Source organism: Chiloscyllium punctatum, chromosome 10 (genome assembly GCF_047496795.1).
Source record: "Chiloscyllium punctatum isolate Juve2018m chromosome 10, sChiPun1.3, whole genome shotgun sequence".
Lineage (NCBI taxonomy): Eukaryota > Metazoa > Chordata > Chondrichthyes > Orectolobiformes > Hemiscylliidae > Chiloscyllium > Chiloscyllium punctatum.
The window spans coordinates 37,192,362-37,209,279 of record NC_092748.1 but is presented as its reverse complement, the minus strand read 5'-3'; the positions used below and the strand labels follow the sequence as shown (position 1 = coordinate 37,209,279).

At 42.7% G+C, this 16,918-nt stretch overlaps 1 protein-coding gene across 1 annotated transcript in view; it reads right to left on the bottom strand.

Annotated features, from left to right (window-relative positions):
• LOC140482045 (protein boule-like) overlaps positions 1-16,918 on the bottom strand; it is a 162,193-nt gene that overhangs the window by 109,241 nt on the left and 36,034 nt on the right. The window contains exon 4 of the mRNA XM_072578932.1: positions 3,438-3,492. Coding sequence (XP_072435033.1) covers positions 3,438-3,492 — 55 coding nt within the window. The remainder of the gene's footprint in view (positions 1-3,437; positions 3,493-16,918) is intronic.

Sequence of the window (16,918 nt, the reverse complement as noted above, 5' to 3'; positions counted from 1 at the left end):
CCTCTCCGGCCTATCACCCTCACTTTAACCTCCTTCCACCTATCGCATTCCCAACGCCCCTCCCCCAAGTCCCTCCTCCCTACCTTTTATCTAAGCCAGCTGGCACACCCTCCTCATTCCTGAAGAAGGGCTTATGCCCGAAACGTCGATTTTCCTTCTTCTTTGAAGCTGCCTGACCTGCTGCGCTTTTCCAGCAACACACTTTTAAGCTCTGATCTCCAGCATCTGCAGTCCTCACTTTCTCCTGTATGTTAATGTTGTAATCATCTCTTATCTTTGAAGAAACTAAACTTTCTGTAAAATACTTCATCACCCAAACAACAATTCTGATTTAAAAAGTATCTGGCAGTAGTTAAAAGCCACTGGAGACACATGTATTTAAGTCAGCTTTGACAGAGCAAGCCTATCCTTCTGAATCAATAACTCTTGACTAAATGAAGCTGCAGAGATTGACTATAAAGAATGAAATTTAAAGCAGCAATAGTGTTACAATTCAAAACTATGCTCAACAGAAAAAAGATCTTGAGGGTAGAATATACTGGAATGCAGAGGGTGAATTAGATTTAAAATTAGATTAGATTACTTACAGTGTGGAAACAGGCCCTTCGGCCCAACAAGTCCACACCGCCCCGCCGAAGCGCAACCCACCCATACCCCTACATTTACCCCTTACCTAACACTATGGACAATTTAGCATGGCCAATTCACCTGACCTGCACATCTTTGGACTGTGGGAGGAAACCGGAGCACCCGGAGGAAACCCACGCAGACACGGGGAGAATGTGCAAACTCCACACAGTCAGTCGCCTGAGGCGGGAATTGAACCCAGGTCTCTGGCTCTGTGAGGCAGCAGTGCTAACTACTGTGCCACCGTGCCGCCCTTTTTAGAAAGATGCTGCCTAACGTTGTGAGTATTTTCAGCAGAGTATGTTATCATATCAGATTTCCAACAGTCCAATATTTTATTTGGATTAGATTACCTACAGAGTGGAAAAAGGCCCTTTGGCCTAACCAGTCCACACCAACCCTCCGAACAGCAACCTACCCAAACCCATTCCCCCATATTCACCCCTGACAAATGCACCTAACACTACAGGCAATTTTAGCATGGCCAATTCACCTAACATGCACGTCTTTGGACTGTGGGAGGAAACCCACACAGACACGGGGAGAATGTGAAAACTCCACACAGACAGTTGCCCAAAGTGGGAATTGAACACGGGTCCCTGTTGCTGTGAGGCAGCAGTGCTAACCACTGAGCCACCGTGCCATTTCTAATAATTCAAACTACAGCTGCAATGAGATTTAAAGTCTTCCGTAAGTATTCAACTTCCACATACATATTAACTCCAAAGTGTCAAAAAGTTTACTGATGAAAATCTATTATCTAATGAGGTAATTAGAGCCAAAGGAACACCCGTTCTCTTGAGAGTTGGTTTAAACAACTAACCACTGGTTAACCTCAGTTTATTTAGAATGTGTTTTAGCTTTCTGTGGTAGTTCCACTATTTACTGGAGGTGGAACTTGAATCCGTGACCCTAAAGCATTAGCCTGGGCCTGTAGATTACTGGCCCAGTGATATTACCACTACACCACCATTCTTCCATAATTCAATCACAATAACCAACAGTAGCTTCACGGTCACCCTCACTAAGAATGGATATTGAACTATTGTGGTGGGGTATGACCCACTGTAGGTTTCATCGACTTAACAACCCAGTGATGCTACCACCATCTCACAAAAATTAGTTTATTGATATTTTTAATCAACCTGTTCAGCCATTTTATGACATACATCCTGAGCAGGTGAGACTTGAACTGGACATCCTGGGTCAGAGGTAGGGACATTACTACTGTGCATCAACTGGCCAACCCATGTAGATATTTTATAATCACCCTGTTCAGAATTATATCACATACCCCTAGGGCAGGTGGGATCTAAAATCAGGCCTTCTAGTTCAGAGGTAGCAGCACTACCACTTTGTTACAAGAGTACCATAAGTGCCCATTAATTGTTAAATTATTCCTAGCAAGTCTCCTGTAATACACCTGCCCCAGCTTGCAAACAGTAAAATGAGTCACAGCTTGCATTTCATGCTTTTATGCACCACAGACTAGCACCAATCCCTTGTATTTTTCAAACTTCTAATGAGGTCTCCCTTCTAGCCACAAGTGGCTTTCCTTCCCACGAACACATACTGGAGCAACTCCAAGCAAAGGGAATGCTAAAGCCTTGATACTCCCTCTTAGCACAAGCTCCAAGATACACAACTCTTGGTTTCTACTCCAGAACCTCAGAAGAGATAAATTTCTGCAGATGTCAAAGGTGCTTTTTTAACAGAAGAATGACTGGGAAATGATACTATGATACCAATAATTCAGCATGAGTCAGAAATTTTCATAGGGATGGACACAGAGAAGATAAAAGTCTAAAGTTCTCTTATGCTTGCTGTCCATTTTGAGGTAAACCTTTCAAGGACAGTGAAGGAAAATATATTCCAAAGACCTAATGTGCCTATTCTTAGTCCATAAAAAAGACCCCACAAATTGTCTGCCAGGATGCTACTTGGGGTGCAAAGTCTTAGTTATAAGGGAAGACTTGATAGGCTGGATATGTTTTCCTTGTAGCAGAGAAGGAAAAGGGGGAATCCGATTGAGGTATATAAAATATGAGAAGCACTGATAAGGTTGATTATGAGAACCATGGCAAACTGTGTATAAGACCAGATGACATATGTTTAAAAAGTGAGAAGTAACTAATCTAGAGGATATGAGTTTTTTTTTTAACCCAGAGATAAGTAAAAATATGAAATGCACTGCCTGAGAAGTGGTGGAGGCAGATACTCACAATATTTATGAAGCGTCTGGATGAGTACTTAATATCACAGCATATAGTAGGCATCGACCAAGTCCAGATAAATGGGACTAATATAGTTTGGTACAAAAACAGAAAATGCTGGAGAAACTCAGCAGGTTTAGCAACATCTGTGGACAGTAAACAGAGTTAACATTTCAGGTCCATTAATCTATCTTAAGAATGGTTCTGAAGGTTAATTTCAATAAAGTACCAAGAAGCACCTCAACTACCTCCTCATTTGCATGAATTTGTCACTATCCATTTTGGCAAAGTATTCAATCACTAACTTTGCTTCCTTGCATAAAGACACTACTTCTCCACTTATGTTAAGGCTTTATTTTTGGGAAATATTGGGAAAGGAAAAGTGAGTGAAAACACACTTGATCTAGAAAGATAAAATTATGTACAAATGAAGTAATTAATTGTTTTACATCGCTTAAAGATATTTGTAGAAAGACACTCCTGCTCTCCTTAGTGAAGTTTTATTAAGACAAAACTGGAATTTGTAGATAACAATTAAACAAAGACAGCAATCTTAACTTAAAGAGATTTTGTAAATTGAAAATTTTGGCTCCTCACCTCCTGTAAGATCTTTTGAGCATCTTCCTGGGTTTCAAAGGTAATAAACCCATACCTAAAAGAAAGTATGGACAGAAAGTTACCATATACAGAGAAATTAAAATTTAGTGAAAATAAGACATACACATGGGTTAGAAAAGATCATATTGATGTGACAGTGATGCAAAACATTTTAATTATTTACAAAGTTAAAATTATGAATAGGAAGGGTTTAGAGGGATATGGGCCGGGTGCAAACAGGTAGGATTAGACTGGGTTGGGATATCTGGTTGGCATGGACACGTTGGACCAAACGAGTCTGTTTCCGTGCTGTACATCTCCATGACTCTAAGCCACATTCTCAAGATAACTTAAGTTTTATAAAAATGGTAACATCACAGCTCAGACAATGTATTAAAGGTGTGAGGTTAGAGTCTGTCTATATCCCAATCTTGAGTCAGACTGGTTCCATTTCCAAACTAGAAATTTATAAAATAATATATGGATTGACTGCCTGCAAGTTGTGTGTTTTTTGAGCAAAAATAGAGTATATCTGCAAATACAATTCTGCAAATGCAAATTCACCCCATAGACGTGTGTGTGTGCGCGCATGCGCACGCATGTGAGGGAGCAAGGGATAGAGCGAGCCAGAGAGAGATAGTGTGAGTGTATGCATGTGAGTGCATGTAAATGTGTGTTGCTTGTGTGCGTGCTTGGTAGTGTGTGCGTGCATGACAGAATATAAGCCTTTGAGAGGGTGTGTGCATAGGTTTGAGTGTGGGGGCTGTACGTGTGCATCTGAGGGAGTGTGTGTGTATGAGAAAGGGTCTGCGTGAGTGTGAATATGTAAGAGCGTGTGTACGTGTGTGTGAACTGTATAGTGCAGTGGGGTCACCTGTAGAGTGACATGAACCCAAGATCCTGCTTGAGGCCATCCTCATGGGTAAAGTAATTAGCTAGCAGCCTCTGTTCAGCCACTCTGCATTATTGCATATCCCAAAGTCCGCCTTGGAGGATCCGAGACCAAATGGCCCTGACCGCTGAAGTGTTCCCTGGGAGGGAATATCCCTATCTGCCGTTTGTGCATGGGGTCCATTCATTCGTTGTCATAGTGTCTGCTCGGTCTCGCCAATATACCATGCCTCAGGGCACCCTGGACTGCAACATATGAGATTGACAATGTTGGCCAAGTCATATGAGTATCCGCCATATACATGGTGCTGGCATCCCCAAGTGTAATGGTGGTATCCATGTCGACACTCTGATATGTCTTGTAGTGGTTGCCATGACAGGGTGGCATAATGTGATGGTCGATGTTGTTCTGAAGGCTGGGCAGTTTGCTGTGAACAATGGCCTGTTTATGATTTGGCAGTTGTTTAAAGGCGAGAAGTGGAGGTGTAGGCAAGGTGCTCATCCTCACTGATAATGTGTTGCAGGCTGCAAAGAACATGGCATAGTTTCTCCTCTCTCAGGAAGTACTGGGTAATGAAGGGTACCATCTATGTCGCACTACAGGTAACCCCACTACACTATACACTCTCTCATACACAGACAAGCACACATATACACACTCTATATAATCACAGAGTCACGCAGACCCTCTCTCACACACACATATACCCCCAACAGTCACACCCATGCACACACCATCTCACAGGCTTATACTGTCATCTCACAGGCTTATACTCTGTCACATTCACGTACACACTCTACCAAGTATGCACACATGCAAACACACTCTCATGCACGTGCGCGCACACACACACACTCACGTACAGACACACTTCATCATGTGCACTCTCACACACACTCTCTACGTCTCTCGCACCCTCACATGCACGCACACATATAGGTCCCAGAGTGATAGAGATGTACAGTGCAGAAACAGACCCTTTGGTCCAACTCGTCCATGCCAATCAGACATTCCAACCCAATCTAGTCCCATTTGCCAGCGCACATTATCCCTCTAAAGCCTTCCTATTCATATATCCATCCAGATGTGTTTTAAATGTTGCAATTGTGCTAGTATCCACCATTTCCTCTGACAGCCTATTCCACAGATGCACCACCCTCTGTGTGAAATAGTTGCCCCTGAGGTCTCTTTTATGTCTTTCCCCTCTCACTCTAAACCTACGCCCTCCAGTTCTGGACACCATCACCCAGGGAAATGACTTTGTCTATTTATCCTATCCATGCCCCTCATGACTTTATAAACCTCCATAAGGTCACCCCTCAGCCTCCGATGCTCCAGGGAAAACAACCCCAGCCTATTCAACCTCTCCCTATAGCTCAAATCCTCCAACCCTGGCAACATCCTAGTAAATCTTTTCTCAACCCTTTCAAATTTCACAACATCCTTTTGATAGGAAGGAAACCAGAACTGCATGCAATATTCAAAAGTGGCCTAACCAATGTCCTCTACAGTCATAACATGATCTCCTAACTCCTGTACTCAATACTCTGACCAATAAAGAAAAGCATGTCAAACGATTTCGTCACAATCCTATCTACCGTGACTCCACTTTCAAGGAGCTATGAACCTGCACTCCAAGGTCTCTTTGTTCAGCAACACTCCATAGGACCTTACCATTAAGTGCATAAGTCCTGCCAAGATTTGCTTTCCCAAAAAGAAGCATCTTGCATTTATCTAATATAAACTCCATCTGCCACTCCTCAGCCTAATGACCCATCTGATCAAAATCCTGTTGTAATCTGAGGTAACCTTCTTCTCTGTCCACTACACCTCCAATTTTGGTATCATCTGCAAACTTACTAACTGTATCTCTTATGCTCACATCTAAATCATTATATAAATGACATAAAGTAGTGGACTGATCATTGTGGCACTCCACTGGTCACAGGCCTCCAGTCTGAAAAACAACCGTCCACCACCACCCTCTGTCTTCTACCTTTGAGCCAGTTCTGTATCCAAATGGCTAGTTCTCCCTGTAATCCATGAGGTCTAACCTTGCGAACCAGACTCCCATGGGAAACATTGTCGAACGCCCTACTGAAGTCCATACAGATCACGTCTACCACTCTACCCTCATCAATCCTCTTTGTTACTTCTTTAAAAATCTCAATCAAGTTTGTTAAACATGATTTCCCATGCATAACGCTATTCTGACTATCCCAAATCAGTCCTTGCCTTTCCAATTACATCTACCTCCTGTCCCTCAGGATTCCCTCCAACAACCTGCCCACCACTGATGTCTGGCTCATCCGTCTATAGTTCCCTGCTTTGTCCTTACCACCTTTCATAAATAGTAGCAGCACGTTAGCCAACCTCTAGTCTTCCAACATCTTACCTGTGACTATCGATGACATAAATATCTCAGTAAGAGGCCCAGCAATCACTTCCGTAGCTTCCCACAGTTCTAGGGTACACCTGATCAGGTCTTGGGGATTTATCCACTTTCATGTGTTTCAAGACATTCTGGACTTCCTCGTCTTTAATTTGGACACTTTTCAAGATGTCACCATCTATTTCCCTCAATTCTATATCTTCCATGTCCTTTTCCACAGTAAATAATGATGGAATATACTCGTTTAATATCCCCCCCATCTCCTGCAGCTCTACACAAAGGCCACCTTGTTGATCTTTAAGGGGCCCTATTATCTCCCTGGTTACCCTTTGTCCTTAATGAATTTGTAAAAACCATTTGGATTCTCCTTAACTCTTATTTGCCAAAGCAATCTCATGTCCCCTTTTGTCTTCCTGATTTCCCTCTTAAGTATACTCCTACTGTCTTTATACTTTACTCAGGATTCACTTGATCTATCCTATGCTTCCTTCTTTTTCTTAACCAAAACCTCAATTTCTCTCGCCATCCAGCATTCCCTGCACCTACCAGGCTTTCCTTTCACCCTGACAGGAATATACTGTCTCCTGAATCTCGTTATCTCACTTCTGAAGGCTTCTCATTTTTCAGCCGTCCCTTTACCTTCACACATCTGTCCCCAGTCAGCTTTTCAAAGTTCTTACCGTCAAAATTGGCTTCCCCCAATTTAGAACTTCAACTTTCAGATCTGGTCTATCCTTTTCCATCACTATTTAAAAACTAATAGAACTATGGTCGCTGGCCCCAAAGCGCTCTCCCACTGACAACTCAGTCACCTGCCCTGCCTAAACACAACTTTAGTACTATGGCAGTCCCAGTCTATGTTTGGAAAGTTAAAATTCCCTACCATAACCACCCTATTATTCTTACAGATAACTGACATCTCCTTACAAATTTGATTCTCAATTTCCCTCTGACTATTAGGGGGTCTATAATACAATCCCAATAAGGTGATCATCGTTTTCTTATTTCTCAGTTCCACCCAAGTAACTTCCCTGGATATATTTCCGGAATACCCTCCCTCAGTACAGCTGTAATGCTATCCCTTAACAAAACCACCATTTCCCCATCTCTTGCCTCCCTTTCTGTCGTTCCTGTTGCATTTGTATCCTGGAACATTAGCTGACAGTCCTATTCATCCTTGAGCCACATTTCTGTAATTGCTATGATATTCCAATCCCATGTTCCTAACCATGCCCTGAGTTCATCTGCCTTCCCTGTTAGGTCTCTTGCATTGAAATAAATGCAGTTTAATTCATCAGTCCGACCTTGTTCTCTGCTTTGTCCCTGCCTGCCTCAACTGTTTGGCTCACTTCTTTTCTCAACCATACCAGTCTCAGTCACTGTCTCCCTGGGTTCCCCACTCCCCTCACCTTACTAGTTTAAATTCTGCTGAGCAGCTCTAGCAAATCTCCCTGCCAGTATATTAGTCCCCTTCCAATTCAGGTCTATGGGGTGAATTTGTATTTACAGAATTGTATTTGCAGATAAATTCTATTTTTGCTCAAAAAGCACACAACCTGCAGGCAGACAATCCATATAACATTTTATAAATTCCTATTTTGGAAATGGAACCAGTCTGACTCAAGATTGGGATACAGATAGACTCTAACATCACACCTTCAATACATTGTTTGAGCTGAGATGTCACCTTTTTTTATAAAACCTTAAGTTATCTCGAGAATGTGACTTAAAAGAAGTCCTGGGATTTACATATTGATGAATCAAATCTGCAACCCATTTTAAAAGATGAAAGACTTAACAGCAATCTAGGTTTGTTCAATATATTCTTTTAACTTCAAGACACTGTAATCTTTTCCGATAAATTCTGTGCCTTATGATCCTGCCCCACTCGGTACCTGATGGAGCAGCACTCTGAAAGTTAGTACTTCCAAATGAACTGTTGGAACTTTAACCTGTTTTTGGGTGATTTTTAAATTAATTAATTACGTAATTTCAATAATCATGGCCAATATTCTGCCATGAAGCATTGAAAAAGCACTTGAGACAGCCAGTTAAAAAGTTGTCATGATCATAGAGTCATACAGCATGGAAACAGACCCTTCAGTTCAACCAGTCCACATTGACCATGTTCCCAAACTAAACTCGTCGCACTTGCCTGTGCGTGGCCCATATATCTGCAAACCTTTCCTATTCATGTACTTATCCAAATATCTTTTAAATGTCATAACTGTGCCGGCATCCACCAATTTCTCTGGCAGTTCATTCCACACATGAGCCACTCTCTGTGTAGAAAAGTTGCCCTCATATACCTATTAAATCTTTTTCCTCTCACCTTAAAAATATGACCCCTAGTTTTGAACTCCACAACTCCAGGGAAAAGACCCTTACCATTCACCTTTTCTATAGCCTTCATGATTTTACAAACCTGAATAAGGTCACCCTAAACCTCTTATGCTTCAGAGAAAAAAGTGCCAAAGTTTTCAGTCTATTTTTATATCTCAAACCTTCCGTTCCCAGAAACATTCTGATAAATCTTTTCTGAATGCTCTCCAGCTTAATAATATCCTTCCTATAATAGGGAAACCAGAACAGCAACCAATACTCCAGAAGAGACCTCACCAACATCCTGTACAATCTCAACATGACATCCATATTCCATCTGTGGCTTATATGAATCAGACGTAATTTTTTTGACAATGTCTCTAGCTAACACCCTTGAGTACACCATGGTCACCAAACTAAGGTCTATGCCATGATTTTACTACAGGACAGGGCAACAAAGCAAGCCCAAAGTTGATTTCAGCCTGACTATGATTACATGCCATGCAGTTGGCATTATTTTGAATTACACGATAGCTGCCTTACCAACTAAGTGGCTCCTCCTTATCGTATGATGAAAAATAAATTTAAAAAATGAGCAAACAAGCTCAAAGACATAAGTGATTTTTGTATTTACCTTAAGCACTATAAAATTATGAATTCTGTGAATTCTATAAACTGATTTCCAATTATTGAGTACGGGTGACAAAATCTGTCTTTTCACTTTCTGAGCATTGTAATTGCAACATAATTCAAAATGTTTTGATACCAAGATTACACACCCCCTCCAAAAAATTACTCTTAACTCTGCATGATGTCAGCACCTCCTACTTACTCACTTGGAACACATCACTATTTTTCCTCCCCCACTGCTAACCACTGTGCCAGCTGAGTTTAATCACTTGCCTTGTCATATTCCAAAAGAAATCATTCCAAAATAGGTTGGAATGAGCCAAGACAGGGAGCTGGGTGAAGCCATTTTTATATGCACTCTCCTCAAGGAGAGAATCATTTTCTAATGGCAGAGAACCTTAGTCACTCATGTGGTGATGCAGAGACTTACATGCCCTTGCCTTAAGTGAGATCAATTGTCATGTACCATGTTGCTCTTCCATTACTGTCAACGTATTCTTAAAATGCTCAAGCTTCAAACCCACTTCACAACTCTTTATCTCGTCTGCAGGAGACACTGGTGCCTGCAGCATGGTAGCTGCCATGAAGTAACCAGCCCCTCAGAATATCATTTCCTCCTCCATTGCTTGAGGAAGAAGCCACAGATCTTTCAGAGGAAGCACCAGCAAGGTTTCTCCCTTCAAACTCCTCCACCAACTCAGATACTGACAACTCAGCTGAAGTGGATGTCACCTTCTGGTGAGCACATCACTGCCACAACTCCAGCCTGGCCAAGGATGAAACACCCGAGATCCTTCGCAACTGGAGGGATGTTGGAAATCAGGCATCTATTGATCCCCAGGTAACACACTAAAATATACAAGCAAACAAGAACAACAGGCAGGTTTGTCAGATAACTGAGTCGAACATTGGAAAAGTCAACCAATACCCTCTCTGGTGTCGCATAGAGCATATAAGCCTCTGAATATGTTTACAGGCAGATTGCTTGCTGTCTTGGAGACCCAGGTTGAGCACATTCCATCTTCAATCTGCACTGTATCACTCCAGTCACAAGCACTCAACACCAACAGCAAAGCAACAAGGGGACAAGGGAACTTTACCATACTCCAAGTTTCCTTTCTCACAATGAGAGGTTGGTGCCAGGCAGCAGCAACCAGAGAGGAACCACTTAACAGATCCCAAAAGGTCTACTTGAAGGCCATTCCAGAGGTGCATAGCCCTCCAACTCCAGCCTGCTCATAATCCTCACTCGTTGCGAGTTCAAAGTGAGGAATGTGAACTTGCATCTATGCAAGTGCCCTCAACATGTCAAGGCCCCTTAGCCACAAAGACCCTGGGGTTGCCCATTCAAAAACTCAAAGACAAATAGCCTGCACTGTAGGACAGTCTCCATGTACTCCAGAATCCTTAAGTGCAGCTAGACGTAATGGGATGAAGGAGGAAGACCTTCTGAGGGCAAATCGATGGCATGGGAGAATCTTCATTACATTAGTAATTATATGTTCATTTTGTCATCAGCTCTTATGAGTGATCGTCATTTTAATTGCATCTATAAAGAATGGACTTAGAGAAAGAAGTGAGTCATCTTTAGCACTATACAATATTCTAACTCTGTCCAAATGACAACCTTCCTTTTCATTGCCTTTATACTACCATGAATATTTGTCATGATTGAATGAGGGAATGTACGATGCTGTGAAGACTTCCATAAGTTTGTAATGTTAACTTTTATTAAATAACTGTAATAGCATAAAAAGATCAAAGCAGTAAGATACACATTAAGATGCTTTCCTCTTTGGCCTCAAAATATTGACAGTTATAAAAAAAAAATTCATGCAATTCCTTTCTCTTGGAAGAGATTTACAAAGAAATTCTGTTGCATGCCTTTGGCTGACATTGCTTCAGCTGTAGAATAATGAAGGTGCTGTTTGTTCTGAAGAACATCCTCATTGTCTTCATATAATGCCGAAGCTTTCAGAATCTCATTGACCATCATACAGGTTTGGTGCTCTCTCCAGCTATTTGGAGCAAACAATCCAAGGGTTACTTTATCTGAAAGGTACTGCAACGAGCTCCCAAACATAACCTGCATGGGAATTTGATGCGGAGAAGACATCTTGTGGTGCACAGCTCCAGTGGAAGAAGGTGTTGCACTCCAGATATGCTCGGCATCATGACATGAACGATCCATTGAGCAGAAACTCTAAACAGAATATACAAACACCACCCATTTCTCAACTGCTTGACATTCCATGGAAAAAATCTTCACCAAATCATGAGAGCACCTTTGGCTGGGAACTCCACTTTAGGAGGCTGTTCTGTATCCAATGAAATTGATGATGTTCCTGGTCGTTCAGATAGAAGTTTCTTATCCACTTTTGTGGAAATTCTTAGTGAAGCACATAGAGACAACCACCAATTCTGTGCCTGGATCCATTCGAGACAGTTCCAATGAGCCTAGTGGGCAATACCAGAAACAAAGCAGCCCCTCAGTTTCATGATTATTCAGCAGTTGCAGCACACACAAACAACGTTTGAATAGTGTACTGAGAATATTGGATCATGCAGGCCTCCGATAAGGAGGATAATGAAATGCTTCTACATGAACCTTGCATATTGGTGAACTGAATCAGAGAGATATGTGCTCTCAAACTTTCTGACACAAGTACAGTATATGTCTGGAAGCAATAATGAAAACCTCTCCCACCATCCTGAACTAATCTAATACCCAAACAAGGCAACAATCCATATATAGATGCTTTAAACTACAATATACCTTGTGCAGGATATGTAGCTATGGAAAGGTCCTTGCAACTTTTGCAACCAACATAAATCCTTATAGCTCGCTTGACATTATTTAAGCTACACAGCCATTTGTAGGATTAATGAGTCATGTTGAACGTTATGGTCAAGAACGCTTGCGGCCAGGATTTTTAGTCAACATAGTATGTCAGTATATGAGGTTCACATACAGAGTTATGTGATAACGGATACCTTTCATCTAAACTTGACTGTGTCCGTTTAATGCTATTCAACTTGAAAGGGCCTCACAATGCAAAAAGAGAATCTGCTCCCTCAGGGTGAAAAGAAAGATTACTCCACTCACCCTGTGAGTGCACATATCTGTTGTGAGGATGGCCATTGCCCTCAGCAATAAGTATACCTTTTGGATTCTGCTGGTGGGGACCGCTTACCAGGGGAAAGCCATAGTTGTCAGGTCTCTGGCACTAAGCCTGGCACTGAGGCTCAGAAGGGAAGGGGAGAGAATAGAAAAGTGCTAGTGATAGGGGACTCAATAGTTAGACGGATTGACAGGACATTTTGTGATCAGGAATGGAACTCCCAGAAGGTATGTTGCCTCCTCAGTGCCAGGATCCGGAATGTCGCCATTCGGGTTTATAGGATTCTGAAGAGGGAGGGTGAGCAGCCAGAAATTGGCATCAATGATATAGCCAGGAAAGGGACTGACGATCTGAAAGGTGACTACAGAGAGCTAGGTTGGAAGTTGAAGAGCGGGACGAGTAGTGTTCTCAAGTTTGCTACCGGTGCCACAATAGTGAGGTGAGGAACAGGCAGCAAGTACAGCTGATGCAGGAGGCAGGACTTTAGATATTTAGACCACTGGGATGCCTTCTGGGGAAGGTGGGACCTGTACATGAAGGACGGGTTGCACCTGAATTGGAGGGGCACAAATGTCCTGGGTGGGAGATTTGCTTGTGTGGTTTGGGAGGGTTTAAACTAGTTTGGGTGGGGCTGGGGGTGGGAACCAGAGCTACATATCTGGGAGGGGGGGGTAGTTTGACATGGGGCAGTGACAGGATGTAGTGAATCTATCAGGACGGTTATTCATGTGATGCAAAAAAAGGATCGGTTAAAGTGTATCTGCTTTAACACAAGAAGTGTCAGAAATAACAGTGATGAACTTAAAGCATGGATCAGTACTTGGACTATGATGCTGTGACCATAATGGAGACGTGGGTTTCACAGGGGTAGGAATGGTTGCTAGGTGTTCCAGGGTTTAGAACATTTAAAAAGAACAGGGAGGAGGGGATGTAGCATTGCTAATCAGAGAGTGCATCACAGCTTCAGAAACGAAGGTTGTTGAGGAAGGCTTGTCGACTCAGTCAGTATGGATGGAAGTCAGGAACAGCAAGGAAGCAGCCACCTCATTGGGGGTTCTCTATAGACTCCCTAACAGCAGTAGGGAGATTGAATAACTCAGATTTTTGAAAATTGCAGATGTAGTAGGGTTGTTGTTATGGGTGACTTCAACTTTCCCAATACTGACTGGAACCTCCTTAGTGCAGATGGTTTGGATGGAGCTATTTTTGTCAGGAGGGTTTTCTTACTCATTATGGAGACAGGCCGTCAAGGGGAGAGGTCATTTTGGATTTGGTGCTCGGCAATGAGTCAGGACAGGTGTCTGATCTCGCAGTGGGAGAACACTTTGGTGACAGTGACCACAACTGCCTCACATTTACCATAGCCTTGGAGAGGGAAAGGAGCAGTTACCAAGGGAAGATATTTAATTGGGGAAAAGTAAATTATAACGCGATCAGTCAAGATTTGGGAAGTATAGATTGGGAGCAATTGTTCCACAGGGCACAACAGATATGTGGAGACTGTTTAAGGAGCAGTTGTTGTGAGTGATGCACAAATTTGTTCCTCTGACACAGGTAAGAAGCTGTAAGATTACAGAGCCTTGGGTGACGTGAACAGATGAGCTTCTCGTCAAAAGGAAGAAGGCAGCTTACGTAAGGTGGAGGAAGCAAGGATCTAGTACAGCTTTAGAGAATTACAAGCTTACTAGAAAGGAGCTCAGAAATGGACTGAGGAGAGCCGGGGGGAGGTGGGGGAAAGGATTAGGGAGAGCCCAAAGGCATTTTACTCATACGTGAGGAATACGAGAATGATCAGGAAGGTAGGGCCGGTCAGGGATAGTGTAGGGAGTCTTTGCGTAGAGTCTGAGCAGATAGGGGAAGTCCTAAATGAGTTTATTGCTTCGGTTTTCACTAAGGAAAGGGACGTTGTGAATGAGAACTTTGAAGAGCTGGGAAACAGGCTTGAACAGATCAAGATTGATGAAGTTGATGTGCTGGAAACTTTGGCAAACATTAAGATTGATATGTCCCCAGGGCCAGACCAAATTTATCCTAGGTTGCCCCAGGAAGTGGGAAAGGAGGTTGCTCAGCCGCTGGCGAAGATCTTTGCTTCCTCACTCTCCACGGAAGTCGTACTGGAGGATTGGAAGGAGTTGAATGTTGTTCCTCTTTTCAAGAAGGGGAATAGGGAAATCCCTGACAATTACAGACCAGTCAGACATACATCTGTGGTCAGCAAGGTTTTGGAAAAAATTCTGAGGGACAGAATTGATGACTATTTGGAAAAGCATAACGTGATTAAAGGCAGTCAGTGTGGCTTTGAGAAGGACAGGTCATGCCTCACAAATCTTATTGATTTCTTTGAGGAGGTAACTAGACTGGTCGACGAAGGTCAAACAGTGAATGTGGTGTATATGGACTTCAGCAAGGCATTTGATAAGGTTCCCCATGGTAGGGTCATTCATAAAGTCAGGAGGTATGGGATAAGGGAGATTTGGCTGTCTGGATTCAGAATTGGTTGGCTGACAGAAGGCAGAGAGTGGTTGTAGATGTGAAGTATTCTGCATGGAGGTCAGTGGTGAGTTCCCGCAGGGGTTCTTTGTAGTTTTTACAAATGACTTGAATGAGGAAGTTGAGGGGTGGGTTAGTAAATTTGCCCATGACACAAAGGTTGGAGGTGACGTCGATAGTACAAAGAGCTACTGCAGCACGACATAGACAGGATGCAGAACTGGGCTGAGAAATGGCAGAGGAATTCAACCTGGATAAATGAGAAGTGATGCATTTTAGAAGGTTGAACTCAAGTGCTGATTATAGGATTGTGGAGGAACAGAGGGACCTTGGTGTTCAAGTGCACAGATCCCTCAAAGTTACCACCCAAGTGGATAGAGTTGTTAAGAAAGCATATGGTGTCTTGGCTTTCATTAACGGGGGATCAAGTTAAAGAGCCGCGAGGTTTTACTGCAGCTCTACAAGACCTTAGTGAGACCACACACTTGGAATATTGTGTCCAGTTCTGGTCATCCTATTATAGGAAAGATATGGAGGCTTTGGAGAGGGTGCAAAGAAGGTTTATCAGGATGCTGCCTGGACTGGAGGGCTTGTCTTACGAAGAGAGGTTGAATAAGCTCGGACTTTTTTGTCTGGAGAGAAAAAGGAAGAGAGGTGACCTGATCGAGTAATACAAGGTGATGAGAGGCATGGTTAGAGTCAATTGCCAGACATTTTTCCCCAGGGCAGGACTGACTGGCACAAGGGGTCATAGTTTTAAGATATTAGGAGCAAAGTATGGAGGAGACATCAGAGGTAGGCTCTTTATGCAGAGAATTGTGAATGCATGGAATGCGTTGCCAACTGTGGTGGTGGAAGCAGACTCATTAGGGATATTTAAGCGACTGTTGGACATGCACAGGGGCAGTAGTGAATTGAGGGGTGAGTAGGTTAGGTTATTTTGTTTTATATTAGGAATAATCCTTGGCACAACATCATGGACCGAAGGGCCTGTTCTGTGCTGTACTTTTCTATGTTCTATGAAACACAGCGCATCATAAAGCGAATTGCAGGTTCAGCCTCGCAAGTTAAGTGACCCTCAAAACTTTCCACTTCTTTTTCCCTTGCCCTTCCTGTCAACTCTGTTTTTTCCCATGGTCCCATTGACTCTTAGTTAACAGCTTGTTTCCTGCTTTATCACAAGACCTGGCATATAGCTTCAGCTATGTCAAAACATGGACATACACCGTCATCCTATCAGAGAGTGTGATGGTGTTCATCCATTTTCTAATGACCCTACCACACAACTGACCCCTTAATTTCCTCCCTTGACTTTCAATAAACAGACCCTTTAGACTGACTGTGACCTACCCTAATGACAAAGAAAGGCAACTGTGTTCAATGTAGCTCCGTGCTGACTTACTTCTAATCCTGGACTGGTTGCACTTGACCTGCAGGGTGGAGTATGGCACACTGCCCAGACTATGATAACAGGACCACCTGAGTGTGTCAGCACAAGTGCCTAAGTGACTATGTTCAAGTCCCTGGTCTGATAATGGATGGTGCCTTTGACATACTGTGTCAATACCCCCTTAATAAAAGCAGCCATTCTTTACTAATGACTATTCCCGTTAGGCTTTCCGTTATAGCCATT